The 25,729-nt window shown below is 34.9% G+C and overlaps 1 protein-coding gene and 1 non-coding gene across 2 annotated transcripts in view; one reads left to right on the forward strand and one right to left on the reverse strand.

Annotated features, from left to right (window-relative positions):
* Positions 1-25,729, reverse strand: part of LOC140754635 (uncharacterized) — a 33,731-nt gene that overhangs the window by 1,668 nt on the left and 6,334 nt on the right. Inside the window, exons 2-4 of the mRNA XM_073089645.1 lie at positions 10,470-10,753; positions 2,227-2,462; positions 624-883 (exon numbers count right to left, since the gene is read on the reverse strand). Coding sequence (XP_072945746.1) covers positions 624-883; positions 2,227-2,462; positions 10,470-10,739 — 766 coding nt within the window. The 5' untranslated portion in view covers positions 10,740-10,753. The remainder of the gene's footprint in view (positions 1-623; positions 884-2,226; positions 2,463-10,469; positions 10,754-25,729) is intronic.
* On the forward strand, positions 2,843-2,971 carry LOC140756598 (U4atac minor spliceosomal RNA). Its single transcript, XR_012103903.1, has one exon. It is a non-coding gene; the product is annotated as a U4atac minor spliceosomal RNA (small nuclear RNA).

A 25,729-nucleotide genomic window follows, 5' to 3' on the forward strand; every position in this document is an offset into this window, starting at 1 on the left:
GAAACAAGTAAAACAACAGAAATTGTTGGATAACATAAGTTCATTCACCGTTGAATATGTAATCTAATCATATGTAAAGACTGAATGACAGTTATTTATGGGCAACGGTTAATATAGCTTTAGTAGCATGTAATACAGATCAATGGCCAGCGTGACAAATAAAATAGTTAGTATAAAAGTTCAGAATTTTCTTTTCTTTATTAAAGATAATTCTTAAAAAAAAAAATCAGGAGCTGTACCATAGTTACCATACCATTTAACTTAGATCGTCAAAACTGGTGGTTTTACCGTAATTACAAGATGACAATTTCTAATACCCTTAAACAAAAAAAAAATAACAAAAAATACAACTGACTTCTATGTCACTAGAAAGTAAAAAATAATTGAAATAAATGTTAGTTCAGGACATATTTCTGAAGTAAGCGCTCAATATATTTCGTTGGATAACGGCATAAACAGCGTGTTCAATATGAGCGCCGACTTCAGAAATATTTTTCAAAATCGGTTCATAAACGACGAAGTTATCCCCGAACAAACATAAAAAAGAAGAAACATATATACCTACGGTCGAATTGAGAAACCTCCTCCTTTTTTGAACTCGTTTAAAAAAAAATAATAATTACCAGCCGAACGTGGAGGTCGTCTTGGAGGTCTTCGCCGTCTTGCTCTCCGTCTACCAGGAGACGCGGTGCTATCAGGCTCATCTTCGTCACCGCCGTCAAGCCCCGTGTCACCGTCCGAATCCACGTCAGCATCAGACAATATCGCCGTCTCTCGTCCTCGTGTCCTCATGCCCCGACATTCTTCGTCGCTGGATGCTCCACCTCGGTAATATGGTGACAAGTGAGGCTCAGGTGATAGATGCGGTGAGAGATGAGGTGACCTGAAATATTAAGATAATACTTATAAAACACTAACTTCCTTCCTTCACTAGCTGACTTTTGGATAAAAATGACGTGTGCAAAATATTAATTGTAAAATATATTTTAATGTAAGTAGCAAATTACAAACGACATTGGAGTTTATATATTCATATACTTAATACAAACCAACATCCAAATTTATACATATATTATACACATTTCACTTTTAACATCTTCTAAGTATGATTACTTAATTTAAGATATTGTTTCACAAAAGAGGGGTCGCCTCCCAAGGGAGTCGTAAACAGTAGAACATGAATGCACAGGATAAGAAATGATAATTTTATAAACAATGTAAAAAGTATAAGCGCAGAAAATTTAATTAATTAAAATATTTAAACACAAGTTAAGTACTTAAATATAATACGACGTTAATAAAAGTTTACTTCATTTAAAAATGCTGATACTCATCATAGCGTTATTAGAAAACATTTAGAACAAATTTAGGAAAAGTACGAGTTTTCCTAAATATATTACCTTGATAAGAACAATAAAGTATTTAGAACAAGGTTGAATAAGCTGCTTAAAGTTGTAAGTATCGGTATTACGGCATTTAATTGAATTACGTTGTTACTAAGCTATAGGTCTATTACCTTCGTATAGGTGTTTGAACAGTGTTCGTCGATTTTGTCATTAATCATTCATTATTACTTTTACGAATGTTCTGTTTTTATGCAATAAATTGTAAACCTAAAGATGCATATCGATGATCACGATTTTAATGAGTTGTGTTGCAGCGCAGTATCTTTTTGGGTTCCGTACCCACAGCGTAAAAACGAAACCCTACTACTACTACTACTACTACAAAAAAATATTAAATAAATGGAGATCGCCATACAAGAAACCACTATTTTTCAGCGATTTTTGCTTTATGTATGGAACCGACTGTTCAAATTTTCACAATGTGTTTACTTCTACTACTACTACCTACTATGATAACAAATTCTAAGAATAAAAAAATAATTACAATTTTTGGTGGTACGGAACCGAACGAGTTCGTATCGCATTTGGCCATTTCTACCCCTTTGTATTTTACATGCCTTTAATTTTTTGACAGTATACCACAATGAAGAAAAAAGGATATAAAGGTCATAAAGGGAGGTTTAAGAGGAAATTTTAATTACTTTATAAATTCAAGAGTGCACCTGAGATTATGTGCTAAATAATAATTGTGTGTGATACAAAAGGAAATATAATGCACGTTATTTCTATAGTGGTATCACATCGTTTGTAAAAAGGAGTAACATAAGTTATTAAAGTTTCAAAACTCTATTATGTACCATGCCTCTATCTTGTCTCTTACCTGGATCCATATACAAAAGAGTAAGAGTCTAAGGAATACGGCGCGTGGTGTAGCACTGGTTGCTGTGGACACTGCAGAGACTGTTGTTGTATAACTTGAGGTGGTTTCCGTCGGGCACTTGGAGATGTGGCGCCCAACCACGGATTGGTTCGGATGCGACATCGAGGCCGGGGAGACGGTGTGGCACACACCACCGGTTCGGGCGCACATCGACGCACTCCGGGCTGAGACCGACGCTGGAATTAAAAAAAATGATAAATCTAAAATTTGAATAATTCAATCGTACGAAAATTCAGACGATTAATAATCTGTAGATAATGTGGAGGTTATGTAGGTAGATGTTAAAACAAAAGTAAATGCATAGAAATTCTCCTGTCAAAAATGTATCTTTTACCCATAAGGAGCTTAGGCTTCAATTACGAATCTACATGTATTCACCAAAAGTGTAACAAAATGTATTCACGAAAGTAAACGAAAGTAACAAAGCGCAAAAAAAAATAGCAACCCTAACACAAGTTTCCCAGCGCCACCAAAAGATGGCGCCACCAGTTCCCTGAATCGCGCTAACGTTTGGTCGTTGTAGATTTTACATATAGAGCCCGCAACGCCATACAGTAACTTCCTTGTCTTGGGGAGCATAGTGCACAGTGATCGTAAAGTGAGGGCACTGATGCTGACACCCATTGTTATTATAACAACCCGCGCCCGGCTGCCGTAAGGGAGTCCGAGCGCAATTTTTGATAGGCTCTCTTACTTCATAGAGGGCTTTTATTATATGTTATGCCATTAAATACCAATACCCTTTAAAGTCTAAAACAGAAAAATGTTCGTATGAGTTTTTAAATAAAACCGGATTAAAAATAATTTCAAAAGATTAACGAATAAAAAATTGCATGTTACGAGTTATATGCAACGCCTGATACAAGTTACATGCAACTTATTTCCCATCTGAATATTGTTAGTATAATAAAGTTACACGTTGTAGACTTATTAAGCTTTGTGCTTTATGTATTTTTTTTTAAGCTACCCAGTTTAAAAAAAATACATTCATAAAAACATTTAACAATTTATGTATTTGGCTGTACGTAGTTCCGACGTCAAAAGCGATCATTACGAAATAAGTTAGGGCAACAAACATTATTATTTTACCCCCGACATAAGGTCGGAAGGTTTATTCAAACAAATTACGCTTACCCTACTAATGCAGTATTAGTGGTTCTGTACAAAAAGGGTCCAAAGTTCCAAAAAGGATAATAATATTAACTAAAGGACGGAAATAGGTTCGCCTCCATTATATCTTTTGCAAATATTAAGTATGGTGGATTAATTATATTTTAAAAGTAATTAATCGTATAGAATAGTATAATTAAATATATCTTTGATCCTTAGTAATATTTTAAAATCGTGAGGACTTAAAAGACTTTATAAATGAGATAAACAAATCATTATTCATGTAAAAAAATTGTAATTATTTTTAATCATCACGCATTTCTTATCAAAACGTAAACCAGTAAATACCAAAATTACCCGTCCCATTTGACTTTTTACAGATAAAGATGTTTCTTTATCTTGTTAATGGAGTATCTGTAGCATGACAGAAAAGGGTCTACAGAGGACGATGCGATTACCGCAGGGAAATCCCTTCCACCACAATATCCGGTCTGTAATCAGAGTGAAGCCAGCATTTTTGACAATACCTATTCTTGTTTCTTATATTAAAATAATATCAACTTGTTCTATAACTACGATTATTGCACCGAGTATTATACATTATAACGCTGCTTCGCATTGAATTAAGTTTTCGAAATAAAATGCACATATTTGAATTTTCCAAAAAAAGTTTATGTCTCACACAAGGTTAATCTTGGGTTTTCTTGTACCCTTGTGGACTCTTGGTTTCTTCAATGTGCTTTCTTTCCTATTAATCAATTATTAAATTGTTTTCGTTCACCTATTTCCGAGGTGGGATTCGGACCGCGGACAGATTAGAAGATAAATGAGCTAAGTAGGTAAATTAATAACGAAATATCAAAAGAGACTGCTTTAATCATTCCCCTAAACCTCCTACTTAACAGATTTATCTGCAGGTCGGAAAAAAGGTTAGATTAATAATGTTACTACGGATGAGCGGTACTCACCTCTCTAATTTAATCCGGCCTAGTTAATGAGAGGCGAAACTGGCCGACATGTTAGTAGAACAGTCTAACTAACTAAACGATTTTAAGTAGGATATTTTTTTTTATAATATAGGAGTAGCAGACATGCAGTCTACCGCCGGTAAGTAGATACTACCGCCCATGGACATCTATAATCATACCCTAGATAGGATTAGATATTCCTACCAGAAGTCGGCCAATGCGCCGCTACCCCTGATGACTAAGCTGGAACGCCTTTGCCCACTACTAAGAACGAATCTCCTAACATAAAGAAGGAGTGACCAGCGATGATCATTTCTATACTAACCCGTTAAAATATAATAAATAGAAATAAGTATGGTAGTCGTTCCTTAAGTTTAACAATTAAATATGTTTATTTTTTTCGTCTACTTTTCACATTATCTTCACGAAAAATTAAAAAAACTTATGTTTTCATAAGCGAGACAAATGAGAAACAGACAACATTCTAAAAAGAGGGGAAGTATTTTTTTGTTTTTGTATTATGCAAATAAGCATGGAACTTAGCTGCAAAGAAGGGCAATTAAGCCGTCTTATAATTTACTTTAATATTATTTATATTAACTTTTATTTTAATTATATATGAAGAAAAAAATATATACTAGATATATAAAAACTCGTATACCTAAAGTATATTTGAACATACATATAAAAAAGCTTGTGAAAAGCGATTAACTACTTTAAGTAGCTACTCAACAAACTTGGGATTAAATTACTTTTAACCGAATGAACAGATTCGTCAACTTTTGCTGCACCTAAACAGATCAGTAGATAGAACGAGAGATTGAAAGTTGATGAAAACGAATGACGTCATTTCCCGTAACCAGCTTAATGGATGATCCGTTCGGGAAAGGTTAGAATTAGGGATGGCGATAGAAATTAATCGAAGAATCAATCTTTTGGACCAAAAAATGGATTATTTTAATCGATTTCCAGTAATGGATCGAATCAGTGAATCGATCTTTGATCCTAGAGAATCGAATGTCGATCTATCCGAGGTTGGTTTAATATGTTATAGACATTTTTTGCTGACGGATAAGTATTTCAGTGCCTGTTTGGTTCTGATGACATTGTTTTTTCGCTATCTTCGCGTTTGTCAGCTGAAAAAATCGAAAATCGGTTCTTGGAGAATCAATTCTTTGGGCCTCGATTTTTTTGAATCGGTTTATTACACTTCGATTCGAATCGATTCAAGAATCGATCTTTTTCGGAAACAATCTCCATCCCTAGTTAGAATATCCACATCGAACACGTACGGTACCCCTCGCTAATTTAATCCGGTCTAGTTAATGAGTGAGGCGACGCCGGCCGACACCGACACGTTCGATCGATATTTATCTGGTAAAGTCAACATTGTCTCCATTTTGCATATTTGAATACGTTAAATATATTGCCGTTTACAATTTGTAGCAGCATCTACTTGTGTACCACGAATAATGATATTTGTGCCATTGGCATATTCATACATAGATAGTCTAGTAGTTGGGACTCAGCCTCCCAATCGGAGGTCCGAGGTTCGAATCCCAGGCAGGAAACTTTAATATCTTTAATATTTCTATCTGTGTTTTATTGTATATTTTTTGCCGAATAAATTATTTTCTTTCCTTCTTCTTTCTCTTTCTAATATGTCAAAGTTACTCAAATTTGGATAAAATTGTTTAGGATACATATAATTTACACTACGGATTTTTAAATTTAGTTAGACATAGCACATAATTTGTTTTGTTTGTAGCAGACTTTACTCACTGACAAATACAAAAGAGAACCCACCAGTAAGACCCACAATCACAGTTGTAAAATCATTTAGTTGTCTGTTTTACCGTTTTTCCAAACCAGAAACTTTTACGTGCGTTTATTCTGTATATGACAATCTACGCGAATTAAATTAACTTAGATGTGGTGGTAGATTATAATGAGTTAGATACGTCGACTCCGTGACCACTCCTAAAAGTAGGACAGTGGAATGTCATGCTAGCTAGGCGAAACTAGATGAAGGGCGAAACTCAAGCTTAACTACATAGAAAAATAAAAGCAAATATTGATCTACTTTATCTCTTTTTGCTTTGCATTAATAGTTCCTGATTGGCTACCGATCAACATTGTAGCAACGTGATGTAGCATGATCGAGGTCTTTTCCACTTGTGCGGAATTCCGATGAGTTATCCCGTTGGTATAAATTTATACCAATTCAAAACTTAAATTTTTGAAATTTTCAAATGAATGATGCATTTGAATCATTATAATTGAGTCTAACTTGAAGGAATCTTTATGACCTAAATATAACATACCCTACATAATGATAATGAAAATAAAAACAAAGTATTCAAAGGTACCTATGTGAAGTCTACCAATGCACTTGGCCAGCGCGGTGGACTATGGCCTACTCCTTCTTATTCTGAGAGGAGACTCGTGCCCAGCAGCGGGACAATAATGGGTTGATGATGAATGATAATAAAATAGCAGGACAATTGAAACTTCGATAAAATGATTGGTAACTCGAACAAAAGCTTGTAAAAAGCTTGAGATCTACCGCTATTGTGGCAGTTACAATACTGCCTGGCATTCACAAATGAACACTTCGCTAGGCGGCCACTCATCGGCAATCTTGCCGCTTACAATGCTCGTTTTCTCATTCACTCGACATCGATCGATGCGAGTTAAAATGCAGGGAAATCAGACTTTGATGTTTACTAAAATTATAATGAGCTTCCATTTTATGTTACTCGAGTATTTTCCTCCGAGAGAAAACTTTATGGCGGAAACTTTCTCAAATCACATCACGTTTCATATTTATATTTTATATTGAAAACAACAGACGAAAATCATTCCATATATTAAATAATAAGTATATGGATATCAAACTACGATAAAACACAGCGCTTGTGGTACCACCGCACTATGCCACAAGTAGGAGTTTCGGACGACGTCTTTATTTTAGGTTTAATTTTATTATTATTTATAATTTAATTTTACTTACTTTTAGCTTAACTTTAGGTTGAATTAGTATTATATTATTATTATTGTGTTATATTATTATATTGAAATTAACACAGCAGATTATTCCACAGTTATAAAACAGCTATTGGTGTGATGGTGCCGCTATAATTAACCCCCGTAGAGTTCTACTTCAGAATAATCTTGTTTCAACAATGAAGGAAAGCATCTTAAAGCAACACAGGTACATGCTTAAGAATACTCCTTAATGTTCTCAAGGGTGTGTGAAGTGTACCAACACGTTCTCGTACAAAGAAAGGGTTCATGTATACGCGTATATCTCCGCGGTTGTTTTTTGGTTGTAATTGTTATAAATATGTACAACCATAAGTAATACAGTAACAGACTCATAATTCATAAAAGATCACTTTCCATACTAACTCTGGAGTCTAAAGTCTTAAATATACAGTAAAGCTCTTAAACCATACAACTTTTCAAATTATGAACATAACAATATTTATTATCGTCTCGCAAAAATGTTATCGTCTATTTTTACGACTGTGGATTTTCTTTCAAAAATTCCCACAACCTAATTAATCCAATTAAGCTTCAAAGCAAAGTTTTAATTTCTTAATCACCCTCGTTTGGATAAATAAACGATGGCCGTTTTGTTTCTCAAACTTTGACGGTTTCGTAGGTAAAGTTTGAGAAATTCAGGTTAATTACGATAAATAGGCATTCGTGGTGTTAATAATTAAAAGTTTTTGGCAATGCTGCCAAGCTTTTGAATACTGGGAGTTAGTTCTTAAGTTATTCATAAGGTATTAAATATTCTAACTGTTAATGTATAGTGTTCTTAAACAAGTAGGACTATATCTTTGAGTTAAAGTTTAAGTGTAGAATGACTTACGATCTTTATAATAATGTTTGATGGTTTAACCATTTATATGCTTACAGTACAAAGAATCACCAATACCGAATTTCATATTATTTTCATATTATTAATTTCATATTAGCTTCTTACTTAGACAATCGAACTCAGTATGTCCACCTACTTTCACATAAATCTTATCTCTATTATACACGATCAGGAGTCAATCAAGGAAGTACACTTGGCCGTAGTCTATTTTTAATAATGATCAACGATTTGCCGAGGGTTGTTACATCTGCAAAATGTCTTATGTTCGCTGACGATCTGAAATTAATAGTTGATAGTCAGGATTGTGAAGCTCTGCAAAGTGACATAAATCGTATTTTGCAATGGAGTTCTGACAATCGATTATCGTTAAACAGCGAAAAATGTAAAATTATAACCTTTTCCAGATCGCGTTTACCGTATATACACTCCTACCACCTTGAAAACAAACCTCTCGAACGCGTAAACGTTATACGTGATCTTGGTTTAACACTCGATTCGCAACTAAATTTCAGGCAACATATAAAAGACTTAAGGCACACAAAACATTAGGTTTTGTTTTAAGAACGGCTTCAAACTTCACTGATGCAAACGTAGCGCTCATTCTATACAATACCTTCGTTCGTTCCAGACTCGAATATAACGCAGTCGTTTTCGATCCTTGTGAGAAGAAATATTCTCTCATGATGGAAAGAGTCCAAAGGAAACTTGCCAGATTTATCTACAGTCGTAAATTTGGGTTCTACCCTTATCTATACCCATCCCTTTTTGTAACAGGTATGATAGGGCTCGATACATTAGAGTTACGGCGAAAGCTATTTTTAATGGTGCATTTCTATCTGTTACTTAATAATAAAATTGATAATCCCCTTGCACTTGCCAAATGTGGTATAGAGGTTCCGATGCAGTATATGCGTGGAGGGTATGGAGGCAGAAGGCCTGGCCGTCTGTTGGCAGAACGTTTGTTGCGCACGCGCCGCACAGCAACTGCACCACACTGCGCTGCGCCTGCTTTAATCAATCGCCTGCTTTTACAGATGCCTGATGTTGATATATTTCATGACAACCTTACAAGATTTATGAATGTATGTAAAGTATTCTTGAGCACATGTAATGTTTTAGGTTAAGGCTGTAAATTACATGTTATGTTATGTTATAAATAAATATGCCTGACACATTTTTATAATCAATCACACTTAATACGTGATTAATTTTCCTCAGTTCATGAAAATAAGACGGAAGTCCAAGCTCTTCAAACAAAAATACTACCAACTACGAGTATGGTATGTAGAATTGTATTCTTTGCGTAAGAATAAATTTGTTTAAGTGACCCAAGAATTAATGTTACAATGACTATAAAATACTAGAATTTTGTTAGCTGCTTATCATTATAGACAGAAAATAGTATACTTACTACAGACTACCGTCTGGCACATTGGTAACTAACTTTAATAAAATCAATTTTACAGTCACACTGCACAGCATCTGATCTGAATTGAAATTCCTCACATAAATTTATACGGAAAGCTACTATCTACGAGGCGAGGCGAGGCGTAGTCTCGGTCAATTTTCATCCTTAAAATAGTTGGCGTTTTATATAGCCCCAGACTTTGACAAAATGGAGCTTTGAACGTTTTGTTGCGAACCGAGGATGTATTTTAGATTTAAACGTTGATACCACGAGCGGAAAAACTCGTTATTTTCTTGTCCATAACTGTGAGGAAGGAAGATATATTTTTATATTCTTTTACAACTATAAGAATACATACTGTTATATACCTAATGTTAGGAGAGAAATAAAAAATAAATGGCAGGAATACAATATTGCACGATACGTACCTATCTACTTATGCAGTAGGTATAATTTGGATAAAAGTTTTCTTTGACGTTCGCGAAAATTATTTGAAAGTTGCGACGTTTGAAAGAGAGAATTTCTTGTATATGAAACTTACTCTACATAATAAATGAAACTGCTAAGGAAAGTCAAGCAACTGTAACCCAGATGCTAACTAAAATACATTTATACATATCACAGATGAGAAAAAATGTAGGAAAATTTTGAGTCTAGAAACTCAATAGGATTCGAATCCCAAACACGCTTCTTTAATTTATTGAGAGTTCAATTAAACTTGCACCTGGCCAGCGCGATAGGCCTTAATTCCTCTTACTTTAACAGAGACCCAGACCCAGCAGTGGAATAATAATGGATGATGACTTACTTTCGCCGGTTCATGGTACAGATGTGTGGTTGGTGGTGCGGGCGGCGGCGGGGGCGCTACGAGCGGCGCGGCGAGTACCGCGGGCGCAGTACCCGGCGAGGTGCCGTCAGTGGAGTACCCGGTGCTGTAGGCGCTCTCGGGGGAGGACAGGTGCGGTGGCGGCGCGGGGCCGGTGGGCGTGGTGCTCGTCTGCCGCGTCTGCTTCTGTTTACGCTTCTTGGCCCGCCCGAGCTGCGCTTCCATCCATGACTTCAGCCGCGCGCCTAGCATGCCGCCGCCGACGCCTGTCACAAAATATACAAAAAGTTAATTTTCAATGTAAGGATCACAGAGATGTAGATATATGCACCTACGGATTAAATCAATAAATTAAAATCAACGTCCACTTTTTCATTGCGACATAAAAAACGCTTTGTACACTCCCAGCCCCACACTAGGATTCCCTGTGTCGTGGGTGCCATGGACACAAACAAAGACAAATACACAAACACCCAGACCCAGAAACAGAAATCTAAATTCATCATTTAGACATCCCTCTGGCCGGGGATCGAACCCGGGACCCTCTGCGCGTCAGACCGGCATGGTGACCGCTCCTCCACGCGGGTCGTCAAAGGTAGGTACATAGGTATATTTTTCATACATTTTTTACTATAAATTGGGAATAAAAAACTTATTTTTTAATTTATTGATATTTTATACGTTACGTTACGTTACGTTAATTTACTGTTTTCTGAAGTTAATGTAAACCTTATGATCTTTAAGGATTCTTGCCTATTCAGCTTTTTACATTTATAAATATTCATTAAAGTTCCAGAATTATAAAAGTTCCATTCAGAGAACATTTTTAACAAAGTCGAAAAACGAAATAATTCTGCAAAAGCATACACAGAAGCAAAAAGAGCCTACTCGTACTCAAATTGGATTAGCATACTAATTATGTAGACATAATTAATTTACAGAAACCATAAACGAGAACTGGGAGTAGTATGTAAATGAAGCTGTGATTATTCTGCAAAAATATAATTATACAAACAGCTCGCGATTCGCGAATCGTAAAACGTAGGCCGTGCGAGAGATCTTGTCCCAGAGGCTCGTATTATTTGATGCTGGCTGAATACGAAACAGAATTCATCAGGATTATAATCATACTCATGTAAGCGTAAATTCGTTTTACAAAATAATTAATTTCTGAATACGCGTGATATTTACGCTGTGTTATTGAAATTTGCAGCAGCAGCAAGCAGTGATAGCCTAGTGGTTAAGAAACTCGGCCTCTTGATCGAGAGGTCCATGGTTCAAATCCCAGGCACGCACCCCCGATTTTTCAAAGTTATGTGCGTATTAGAAATTAATTATCACTTGCTTAAACGGTGAAGGAAAACATCATGAAGAAACCTGCATACCTGAGACCTTAAAAAAATAGTTTTCAAAGGTATGTGAAGTCTACCAATTCGCACTTGGCCAGCGCGGTGGACTAAGGCCTAATCCTTCTTATTCTGAGAGGAGACCCGTTCCCAGCAGTAAGTGATGGGTTGATAATGGATAATGATTGAAATTTGGTTGAAATTATCTAATTTCGAACTCTGACAGGCAAACATTTGTAAAGTCTTTTGTAAATAAAGTCAGCTTATTTAATTAGATAATAACCTATAAATAAAAATAAAACCTAATTAAATTCAAATACTACAACTAATTTCACTAATCAACGTGTAAGATCAAATCTTAGATTTTTTCGGCTGTCCACATTCTTTATTTAAAAAAAACACAAAAGTGCCGGTCTTCTAACAATAAAGTAACTGTCAACTATTTAAACCCTAGTCATAGAGTTTTATCACTTTTGAAATCTACACAACACTCATAACTTAACGTGAGTCGACAATATATTCAGGATAATCCTTAAACAGGCTTTACTTCCATATAAAACTGTTTTCGTGTGAAAAGGGTCTACACAATACCCTTTCTATCTTGTTTGAAACTTGTACCTTTACTTACAAATAATTTTAGGCGGCGGTAACGCCAAAATCGAATACAGAAGCACAATAAAGTTTCCCTCCCTGCTCCACATTCACGATCAACCCTCGCTTTGAAGTGAAACAAAGTGGGAATGTTTTGTATTATAACTGTCAACACTGAATCTCTTTGGAATCGTAAGTGTTCCATTCTAACGGCTAAAACAATTTCAGGTAAAACCGTTGGTGTATGCTAAGGGGTGACAGCGAGCTATCTCATGAATTATTGTTTTAAGTAAAAAATGTAACCCTATTTTTCCCCTGGCAAGCCCAAGTCTAAAGCATATTTCGTAACACACTAAGCATGATTTGTCTCTTGTTGCGAAAAGTTTAAAAACAAAGTGTGAAAACCCTTATAAATATTTAACTTAGCTTCAAATATTTAACGGTAACGTTAACCTTAAATATTTATAAGTCCCTACCCTATATGCTTACTCATCATAGATGATACACTCAATATAGGGACCGCATCTTTTGCGACATTACTGTTGAATTAAAAAGGAAATCTAAAAAAGGTTTAATTATGCAATTTTCCTTTAGTAATTTTTTTCATGTCTAAGAGATTGTTAATAAGTTTTCAAAGCTATGTAAAGCACTAACTAGCTAGCGACGTGGACGAGACCCGGATTTTATTTTATATAAAAATAAAATGAAAAATCCCATTTAACAATGTTACTCAAAGAAAACAAACAGGTTTTCCTAAGTTAAACCACCGAAATGTTATTTTGAAACAATGGTCAAACGTTAGGTCGTCAAAGAATTTTGAATAACAAAGAATTTGAACCAGCCAGTAACAAGAGCGTTGAACCGCACCGAAATTGTTTTCCTGCTCCACATTTCCCTTCGAAGCTCGTCCTTTGAAGTAAACAAAAACAAAGTAGTGAAATAAAATGTTTTATCGTCTCATTCAACGCCTGTAACTGTTAACTGGAAACCACAATGGAAAGACCCTTAGATACCAAAGAAGGGCGTAGACTGTAATGTATATTTAGAAAAAGAATTACCTGACCGACTGACATCATGATAGAGCCTACACTACTGAAGATATAAGCTTAAAATTTAGACAATAGTTTCCTTCTACGACGTAGGCACCCACATAGGTTGGATTTTTTTATATTCCACATGTTGAAAGCTTTCGCCAATTTTGAAACAAGCTCTATGAAACTCAGTAGTAGTACAAGTTTCGCTACATAATAATTTCGCTATATGTTTTTGGTTCGATGGGTGTGCTACTTAAACCAAGTAGCATAAAACAAGAAATGTTTCTTGGTAAAATAGCTAAAAGTTAAAGTAACTAATTCAAGTTAATAAAAGACAAATACTAAGGTTTATCTATACTAATATTATAAAGAGGAAAACTTTGTTTGTTTGTTTGACTGTAATGAATAGGCTCAAAAACTACTGGACCGATTTTAAAAATTCTTTCACCATTCGAAAGCTACATTATCCACGAGTAACATAGCTATATTTTATATGAAATATATATGATAAATAGATTTTGAGGCGGTACAAAGTTTGCCTGGTCAGCTAGTAAAGAAATAAATTGCACTGGTATACTAGGTATCTTAATATCACACATCACCACAAATTAAAAGTGGACAATATAACTATATTTTTCTCTTTTTGTTAGAATTAAATGTGAAAGAAAAGGTGAAGAAAACAGACAATACTAAGCAAGGAGTCTGGCAGCGATAATGGCGAGCTTTGTCACGAACACAACGCAAGCTATAGCTGTCACCAGTCTGGCCAGGTTATCAGAAAGATCCGGGACACATGCGACAAATACAGACGAACTACATTTATGAAAACGTACGAGAATAATGTGTAGTATCAAATGTGATGCGTAAAATACTTTTGTATACGCTGAAATTATTTAATTATATTTAATTTTTAGTTTTAACATACATATAACTTGTATATTCCTTTCAGACTCACTACGGTGTAACTACCTCCCTACTTGTTTCGATCTAATAAAGCGCGTTTAACTAGACACATACGATTACATGAGGCATTATTTTAGAAGTTGCAAAGCGTCTTGCATGTTTTTCCATTTTTTTTTTATAATATAGGAGTACCAGACGAGCATGCAGTCCACCTGATGGTAAGTGCCGCACATGGACATCTGTAATCAACCCCAGATAGGAATAGATATTCCTACCTGTGGTCGGCCAGATGCGCTGCTACCCCTGAGGACTAAGCTGGAACGCCTCGAAAAAGTATGTCTCCCTTACCACACCCTTCAAAACGAAACACAGCAGCGCCTAACACTGCTATTATTAGGCAGAAATAGGTGTGGCGGTGCCGCCGGAGTCGAACCACAAAGGGTTCTACCTTCAATGTAGGGCTTTTATTTCGTTACAGATACTTATGGGCGCGAGGACTATTCTACATCGTATACCAGCCCGTTTAATAAAAAAAATATATATATTTAAAAGACATTTAATTTTAAAGACGTTCCCTCTTTTACTAGATAAGTGGTAAATGTAGCGACGACAGCGATTGTCCGCCCCCACTGTTTCATATTTCAAGGAACTCCTCGCGCCGATCGTAAAAGGGCTCGGTGAAAACCCTCTTCATTTTCATTAAAGAAATGTCGCTCAAAATGGAAGACAAATATTTAATATCGACGTGACAAGTTAACTGCTCTTTCAATAAGGTGTAAGTAATGTTGATTTATGAATTTATTAGAATTTACTTTGAATTCAATGTTGAAAGAAAAACATATTATTAAAATCATGCTTTGACCGGGGAGATGCCACTGCTACACCTACTTCTAGCATAAAACAGTTCTAGGTTTCATTAGAAGGATGTGAATGCCGGCAGACTTAGGTATATATCATGAGGCAATAAGACAAGACATCAAGTCTTCTCTGGTCAACTTCAGGTAAAACCAATATTCTATATGGAGCTGGTTACAGATGTCGGTGGCAATGACTACTTACCATCAGGTGGATTGCGTGCTCGTTTGTTATTTCTATTTTATGTTAAAACAAGAGATTACTATGAGTATGGTACTTATGGTAACATAGTGAATTTTATATACGAGAAAAATGATAGAATTGTATGTGAGTCGATTTCTAAAACCACATTGACGTGCAAGCAACTTTTTTGGGTTTACACTGGCAGTAACGCCTGCTCCTGTATGTTAGTTTGAGGGGAACGCTGAGGTGTTGAATAGAGCATTGCAACTTAACTAAGTATACAAGGCTACTAATTGGAGATGATTACAAAATACCATATTAAGCTTACAACAAATTGTTATTTGTCAAAAACATTCTTACTGGATAATATCAACATTTGTATCGACAAAATTCTCTTTGCTGATCAAACGCTTACGATTCAATGGCTTTTGTTTTAAATGCAAATAGCCAGTTCTGTCGATAAGTTCCTTAAATGAATGACGGCCAATAAATCCGAAAGGCATCTAATTCAGCTAGGATTTGCCCTTAGCCCTTTACCGCAGAATGGGCGCTGCTACTTTACTTATTGTTTCGACACCCTTCGCCATTCATGGGTTTGTCGTAAAACGTTAGTCAACCCTTAGTGATAGGTATGATATACTCAAAAGTAAAGTACTGTTTTAATATTAAAAATACGACCTATTGGAATATTGATTCGGTGTAATGGGTTCAATCCCAGCTAACGCTGACTGACATATCTCTGTATTAACTTAAATTGTATTTTTGTATATTCTTATCATGTATATGTCTTTCCACCCTTAATAAAAATTATTTATTTCATTTGTCATTTTGTAAATTCTTTTCGTTGTATTTAGCGGCAAACTGGCATACGTCATCAATTTAATATCATTTGAGAAAAATACGAGTACATTAAAAAAATCAAATAATATAAGTACCTTCAAAATTTCTGAGATTACTTTTATATTTCTGAGACTATTAACAAACAGCTTTAGAGGGCTTATAAGTTTCTATTTTAAGGTACAAAGATTGAGTACCACTGTGAGCATGCCTTTAGAAAAGACGAGACGCTCGGCTTATCCAGCGAAGGGGAGAACTTACGAGATTTAGCCAATATTAGCAATCCATTACCAAGCCGTCGCTCTCACACGGTACCGGAGTAGCCTATGAATCCATTAACGACGTAATGTAATTACTAGTTTACCGTTTATGATGCTTTTGTGATCAACTTCAGAGCAAACTCTTGTCGTTTTCGAAGTTGGTGGTAGACCAGTATAGCTACGATAGTAAGGTATGATTTAATGGACTACAAAAACCTGATGAATTCTCTTGCATTAAAGTTTTATTATTATTATTTTCTTTTCACCCCTAAACCTACCTATTACATGTTCATTATTTTCTAATACTTAAAACATTACATTTGAAGGTGGTAGAACCCTTTGTGGTTCGACTCCGGCGGCACCACCGCCACACCTATTTCTACCTAATGACAACAGTGTTAAGCGCTGTTGTGTTCTGGTTTGAAGGGTGTGGTAAGGGAGATATACTTTTCGTTTCCAGCTTAGTCCTCAGGAGTAGCGGCGCATCTGTGGTCGACCTCAGGTGGGAATATCTAATCATATCTATTGATTACAGATGTCCATGGGCGGCAGAAGCCACTTACCATCAGGTGGATTGTATGCTCGTCTGCTACTCTTATATTATAAAAAAAAACAACACAGGAAAAGGTACCTAAGAACGAAAACTGATTAAGTTTCGGTTCTTAGGTATGCCTATACCTAACTAAAACCATGACTATAAGAATAGTTCGCACTGTACCAGCATAGAGGCCACAGTATATCTTTATTGGCAAGGGGAGACCCATATTAAGTTGGTATGAATAGGTTGCAATAACAATGTGTCACATGTTATGTCAATACGTTATCTGTATATACTTTAACCTTTTTAAAGTGTTACGGAAAAAAGCAACGTAAGTATACAACAAAAAATAATACTTGTTATTTGTTTGTGCTGCATAAAAGTAGACATACTCGTAGATATACCAAAAGGCCTATTCAAACAAATGTTCAGAAATCATGCGTCTAAAGCCTCGCAACACAATTCAAAACTTTTCCGTCGGCTTAAATTTTTCGAGTTTTTCCTTTGGCGGATTTATTTCTGAAAATATCTTGCCATTTTATTTTACGTCCTTCGACGGTTCTTTAATGTGTTCAGAGTTCACATTTCACAACCAAAGCAGTAACTTGGAGAATATTTAATGTCATAAATATGTAGCAGTAAGTCTTTATCACAATTACGAAGCGTCCATTAACAAGTTTTACCATTGTTAATATTTGTTGTTACACACATTTGTGCTCCTTTTATAAACTTTTCTTTTTTTTACCTTTAAAAATGAATGAAAAAAAGAAACGAGCTTTTGCCCGCGGCTTCGCTCGCGTTACGAAGTAATATTTTCATCCCCTATTTTATTCCCTTGGGGGTAGAATTGATCAAAATCCTTTCTTAGCGTATGCCTACGTCATAAAATCTACCTGCATGCCAAATCTCAGTCCGATCCGTCCAGTGGTTTGGGGTGTGCGATGATAGATCACTATGTCAGTCAGTCACCTTTGAGTTATATATATTTAGATTACCAACTTACAAAAATAATTAATGAACGTGGTTGATGAACCCTTAGTGGTTCGACTGCGAAGGTACTATTGCCACACCTAAATTATAAACATTTGTTATTACACATATTGGTGATCCGTTTATGAACAGATCTTTTTAACCTTATTCAAAAACTGAATATTAAAAAATACCAACTTAAAAAAATAATCAATGAAGGTGGCTCCACTTCGGAAGTACCAACGCCACACCTAGTAACTATCAGTTACTAATACTAAAACAATAAACGTAATAAAAAAACCTCCATTTTGGTATTTCAAGGCAAATACTCTCATTACTTTTGTAATTAAAATAGACTTTCCTTTTAATTTAAATAAACTCGGCATATTTTCTGTTTAATAAACATTTCGTTTGTTAACAGGCACTTCTAGTAAGAGCTCGTTAACATTTCAGTATTGATAATATGAATTTAAATCCGCGATCCTCAACCATACTTGATTTATAATTGAATATTCCACAAGTATATTCTAGTAGGTATGTGGTTCCGGATATTGGATGCTGGGATGAAATTCGATTTCACGAGAGCGTGGCTCTATAATGATATTGTTAATCTTCAGCATACATGGGTAGAGAGCCCTATGTGTAGAGCATGGGAGTATTACATTGCCTATATTATACCAACGTTAAACATAAACGCCGTATGCAAAAATTTTAGTAAAGGTACGGCCAACTAAAATATGAAGGCGCCTCCATAGATTAGTAAAGATCACTCACTCCTAACAAGAAAATGTACCCAGTTTTGAGAATTGAAATATTTGCGTAAAAAAGTTTTGCCACGTCTCCGTGCTAAAATGTCCCTAAAATATTTGAAACAATTATTTATTTATTACGTAAATTACGCAGTATTGGTTATTTATTCGTAAATGTTCTCTAAAAATGTTTTTATTTGTCAAGAATTCAAAAAAAGAACTTACTAAAATAAGCCGTTTATGGCTTCAGTCAATTTCAAGGCGGCGAAGTATCTTTACTAATCTATGGGTGCCTCGTAGTCAAACCTTAGTGGTTTGACTACGGTGGAACCATTGCTATATCTGCCTTATAATGGTGATGGACTCAGTGTCGTGCCTTAGAAGTGACCAATGTCCTGATTTGAGCTAAAGAAAAATAGAAGTCTAAGTGTAAGGTGCTGTTTTCTTATTAGAACAGTGTAATAAAGTTGTGGTTAATAAAAATGACTAATGAGAACAGTATAAAACATTTTAACTTATTTCTCAAGGGTAGTAACGTAGGCTTAACCTCGTGTAAGGCCCCTATCTCATTTGGGATTAGTTACAAAATAATGTTCAGCTAAGCAGCAATTACCACTTAATTTTGATAGAAAATCCATTTACCCACTACTTCTATTACGTAAAAAATCATGTAAATTATAATTACTACGTATTTTCGAGATTGGAACTCAATACAAAGTTTTAACGAGTTGTTTGGTACACGGGTTATGTAAATAGGTCCCATGGGCAAATATAACACGTCATCACTTTACGTTGATTGCCGCCAGTATCGTCCCATGAGAGTGGTTTTAATTTCAGGTGGAACGGTAGGATATTAGGTGAAATGGTTCTACGACCAATAAAAACATGTATGTGTATTAGAGATGCGCCGAATAGTGGTTTCACCGAATAACCGAATACCGAATAATATTCGGTTTAACCTTTACCGAACCGAATATTCGGCCGAATTTATCGGTTAACCATTTCTTTATTGTCAGTTTGTTAATTATGTGTGTTCATTAACACTTTAAAATGTTGATTTGAGTTTTAAAAATAAATACTGCTTTAAGGTTTAAAATAAATGTTCACTATACAAACTATAGATTAAGTAATAAATGTGTTGACTTGAGGTTTCAAAATAAATGTTGATTTGAAGTTTTGAAGTTTAATCGCTTTATTTTATTAGATTTATTCAACATATTCTTCATAGGATTTGAGTTTTACTTGTATTATAACAGAAGTTTTGTGTTTTATTCCTGTACCATGTCGTGTACACAAGAAAATAGAAATACTCGAACCGAATATATTCGGCACCAAAACCGAATAATTCGGCCGAATACAAATAGCAAAAAAGTTGCCGAATACGCCGAATACCGAATATCAACCGAATATTCGGCGCATCTCTAATGTGTATTGATCATATTTGCGTTACTAAGTGTTATGTAGGCTTTTAGAGCTTTTAGCTCATAAAACAATGACTGTATGATATTATTTTCTATAAATAAGGCTGCAAGTCTTTACATTATTCTGTGAAGTTGTAATATGTTAGCATAAATGGGTATTTGACTAACAATAAATAATTATGTTTAGTTAATTAATAAAAATCATTTATGAAGTCTTACACTAATTTGTCTCTGACGCCTTATTTCGCCCGAGTCTGTACAACAACACCTTTTGGCCTACACCTAGCTATGGTATAAAGCAAACAGGTATGACAGTGATGCCACCCATATGGACAAATAATAAAGTTATCGACTTTTAATCTTTTCTAGACTATATCTAACGTTATAAGGGTGAAAGCATCATAAATCATCCACAGTTAGGCCTTATATGTATATTAGAGAGGACCAACATAATGCAATATAATATGACAAGGGGAATAGCGGTAATAAGCCGCGGTATATCTAACCATCATCTTTTTTGATACGTTCTATTATTATTTTCTGCGTATGACGTCACTACTGTTAGATGAAATCACATAAGTAAATATTTATGTAACATTTGATACAAATAGAGACGTGAAAAAAAATTATATATCACATATTATTGTTACTCTATGAACAATATGTTTAAACCCAGCTAACAATCCAACTAATCCTATATAAATAGTCGGAAGTTCAACAACAATACTTCAACTGTCCACTGAAACGAACAATAGAACTACCCGTACATAGCTACTTGTGAACAACGGTACAGTTGAAACAACTACAATACACGCCACAACTGGACTGAAAATAGAAACACTTGTACGAGTATATAGTATAAAGCAAAACTACTCTACAGTTACCAACTTCATACGTTGCCGCTTATTTGAAGTTAAATATCGATACCAACTTCGTCGTTGCTATGTATTAGAAATTAAATATAACACGTTTTAATGATGAAAAGGAAATATCATGAAGAAAGCTACACACTGAGAGTTCTCTTTAAAAAATTCTCAATGTGTAACTACTCTAAATTCTCCTCTGAGCTGTTCATGACAGTGAGTACGATTGCTACAATGACATACTACTAACTTCAATGTCGTAATCATAAGTTTTTAATATCAGTGTTTCAAATAAAGTACGCCTTTTCTTACTCCTCCTTATCATGCAGAATATTCTGCCAAAAGAGGCCAAATATTAATTCATTTTGACGATGATATTGATAGAACTAATGGCTTAATATTTTAATTCTATATAAAAGAAAAATAAAATAAATATACTACTTATTTTTAGTTGTTTTATGATATAATCTAGCACAGGGGTTCCCAAAGTGTGCGCCGCGGCGCCCTGGTGCGCCGTAGAAAGTAAAGAGGGGCGCCGTGAGTCGATCCTCTAATGACTAATCATTGGACACCACAAATATTGGCGTTTTGGTCAGCGATTCAAAATGAATATCCAAATTTAACAGCAGAATAGCAGTGTCAAGTGATATTCCCCGCTTTGAAAAACTGCGCGGAGATCACAGCTCACCCTTCACATTGATTTGACTGAATACATATCGTATTTAATTTTTGTTTTTTCTCAAGTCTTTCTTGTTGTTTTCCGTTTAAATTATTTTATAATAACGTATTGTACAATTTCATATTGTGGTGTTTTAAATTCGTTTCGATCAACCTAAGGTAACTACTATTATTGTAGTTACCTATTTCTTTCGACTGTCTTCTTCAAATAGTTAGCTAGGACAGGGCACAGGGCGCCTTGAAAGAATATTAAACTTGTAACTGCGCCGCGGGTTACAAAAGATTGGGAACCCCTGATCTAGCATATTCGTTGTATACTAGAGAGTACAGCACAACTAGAACTAAAATATAAGCACTTGTCCGAGCCAATAAAACTGGCTGTAAAAGTTTTAAGTGCCGCCCACGAATGTGATAGCGCCATAAACAGAGCTTTTTCTACTTTACGAGTGATGGGAGAGTGACGCTATTCATGAATAAATAAACTAAATGTACGGTAAAACTGACACAACTAAATGAAATAGTGGTCTGTGATTTCCTTCGATTTGACAGAATATTTACACAAGATAATGGATTAGTCTACTAAAATGTAAGATTTGGGTTTCAATTGCCTAAGGACAGAGTTTTATTTTTTTTATGTCAAGTTAGTGAAAGCAGCGAAAAACATCTCTAAATCTATGTGTACATAAAGCTAAATTCTAATTTGTGCTGTCGCAATTCTTATCCATAGGCCGCCGTCTTTAAAATAAGAACATTAAGAATAAAATTGCATCCTGTGACTCTACTAAAATTTGTAACATTTCGATGGACTAGTTCGCTAGTGACGGCCCAAAGACTCATTGCAAAGTGATCATGTGGCTCTATGTAATCTCTTAGTAATTGATATCTCGATAGATGTGTAGGAAGACTAATGAAAAATTCATCGCATGGTCGGGAATCGGTAAATCGTTTATGCGTCTTCAGATAAGATAATATATTATAGAAGGAGCTTCCCCGCAAGACCACACGCTCCTTAACCCCGTGCACGATATTTCATCCTCAAAATATTTAGGAGTCTGCGGGAGTGCACGCAGGCAGAACTGCGAAAACAAGTTTAAGCTTGATAGTTAAGCGTTATATATATATATATATTTTGCCGAATAGATGAAGGTGATACAAGCTAGTACTTTGCCTCCGGTGGCATTACCGCCATACCTATTTCTATCTACTCGTAATTACAATAGGGTTAAGCTCTAGCGCGCTGTTGATTTCTGGTTTAAAGGATGTTAGTTAAAGGATAGACACATAGGCATACCAACTTATCCCTCAGAGTTAGGAATGCAGTTGTAACTGACCTACGAGTAATAAACAACTTTACTATCTGGGTTTCATTACAAACATCCATAGACAGTAGTGAATAATTATCATCAGATGGAAACTGATTTCAAATCTTAGGTTTATCCAATATTTCTTACACCATTATGACACCCTCGAAATGGACGTGTTATGATCGATAATATTTTGTGATAAATGTATCCGAAACAAGGAGGAAAACGGGAGAAATCACATAAGTTTCCCGTTATCGTTCCACACATCGAGATAACCACAGCCAGCCGATTACGACCCCCTTACGCTTCGTGGCTTGAAATTTACTACTTTCCCGTTATTGGATTTTGGACTGAATGTTTTGTGTGCTGTAGCCTGTGGCTGTAAAATTGGAAAATATACTATAAATTAGAGGCGTAAATAAATATTAAGTTTTGTTAAGTAAACGTTATCAGTAAAAATTAATGTACCAATTACCTACAGCTAACGGGTTACCTAAAATATTCGTTGTTTTTTTCAATTAGACTTCATGCTAGAAATAGGTGTAGCGGTGTTACCTTGCCGGTCGTATGTCATTGGCTCAACTATCTTTAAAATCCAAATTTGAAATATAAATGTATCGTAAAAATAAACTAACTGTTATCGCCATCGATCGATTAAAAGCAGTTTTTATATTTAAAAAGTATCAAATAATAACTGTGTGATCCGCATTCCATTGATCGATTTTTATGTAAATTAAAAAAATGGGTATGAGCATAAAAACTGTCGGTAATAAACTTTTTGAAAATGAAAATTTATTTTGGTTCATAACAGAGCGTATGACCCTTCCTCACACAAGATACACATTAATACCCCCGAAATATTGTCTGACGCAGGATCAAAAATGGCGACCAGATTCAGTCGAGCCTAATTAATAAATCATGTATTCATTTATGCAGGACGTCTCCTTAAAGCACCGGGGGAATGAAAAACAAAGGAAATCGGGTTGCGTTCATTGAAATTGTTATGCACGGCAGATGTAAGCTGGCATGCAAGATACCAAAGCTTATAGCTGTTTGGACCACAATAACAACTCTTTTTGCCAGAAAATGTAGACTTCTTTTAAGACTGTCTATATCGCCAATCTTGAGAACAGCCGTGCAGGATAAAGATTCGTTAAAGGATCAGTGATCAGGATACTACTGATAAGACTGTTCTGCCGTCAAAACATAGAATTACTGTATCTGTACAAAACTTTCTAAATATTTCTTTAAAGCGTGAAATAACAAAATCATAACAATAAAGTACAATACAGTTAAGTAAGCTTCTAAGAGGTAATATATAAAGTGACATATTTTTGTACAAGGAGGCAATACTGACAAATAAAATAACGTAAATATGTTATCGTTGATTCTATGCGTATTCATTAAATATCGTCATGTACCATAGTCCACCATCTTTCTAAAACGAATATGAAATTTACAGAACCGTAGAAACACAGTTTTGTAAGGTTCAGTATAATTACGAGCGACGTTCAGCTACGTACCAACCACTTTAGAACACCTTTCAGCTGGCGAAAGAAGAAAAGATGAAAGGATTCTACCCATGGAACAGAAAAAACAAGTGGAAGTGCTAAGTAGGCGTGGCGCGGCTTCCACTACTAGGCGTTGTTACTCTCACTTGCCTTCAAACGAGTCTACTCATGTTTGAGCGTCGGTTCGAGACAGATGTTTGTCAAATTCTATAAAATAAATTATTAAGACATATTATGCTATTTTGGAATGTAAAAATGATAGCAGAAAGAAGACAATTAAAAATGGAGGTGTTTCGTACCATCACTGAGTACAATTTTATTTTATATTTCCTAAAATCTTAAAAATATCAAATTTAAAAATAATTTCCACATAGTCACGCTAACATCAACCTTAATGCTTTCAAATAAAGTTCATTTTTTAATTGATTCCACCATACCAAAACGTCTAGAAGAATCCACGCTACTCAATAAGTGATGGGGGCAAGTATAATTTTTCTTATCGATATTTTACAATATACATTATTATAAAGGGAAAATATTATATTTAGAAAATAAAATTATATAAATCTAAAATTAGGTTCTTGCGGCAAAAAGTATCGTAATACCTACTACGTAATAGCTGTAACTGACATAGCTGAGGTGTACTCACATATCATATCTCTCATGACATATCTCATTATTTTTCGATGGCTTGGATTTATGAGTGCTACTAGTAAGGAGAAATAGACCGATGCTATATAATTGTTAAGGATGCGAACAATTACTAAATGTTTAACATTTATATATTTACTTTATATCATTTACAAAATATATCTATGTACAAAAATACGTTAACTATGTAGTACGTAGTATTTAGAGTCTTGAACATTTTAACCTAACTATTTTTTTTATAATATATTTTTAAAACAAATTTAAAATCTGCGGCAGCTTAAATAGCTAAAAACTTCATCTGTTACTCTATATATGTAACAAAATCTTAAGCTGCCCTTTTCAACAGCATCGGTCTGCTTTCGGGAACATTTTCGTTTCGTGCATTCATTTTTAGGATGTAATACTTATGTTTTTTATTTTACTTTTTAATAATTAATCCTTGTTTAATTTTAATTCTATTCTACATTTATAGCTAGCACAGTAAATCGATGAGTATCGATAATTTTATCGTAAATAAACTCTTTTGTCACTATTCCAGTAGGAGAAATA

Source organism: Epargyreus clarus, unplaced genomic scaffold (genome assembly GCF_041222505.1).
Source record: "Epargyreus clarus isolate Ecla_fem2 unplaced genomic scaffold, WU_Ecla_fem_2.2 ptg000003l, whole genome shotgun sequence".
Taxonomy (NCBI): Eukaryota; Metazoa; Arthropoda; class Insecta; order Lepidoptera; family Hesperiidae; genus Epargyreus; species Epargyreus clarus.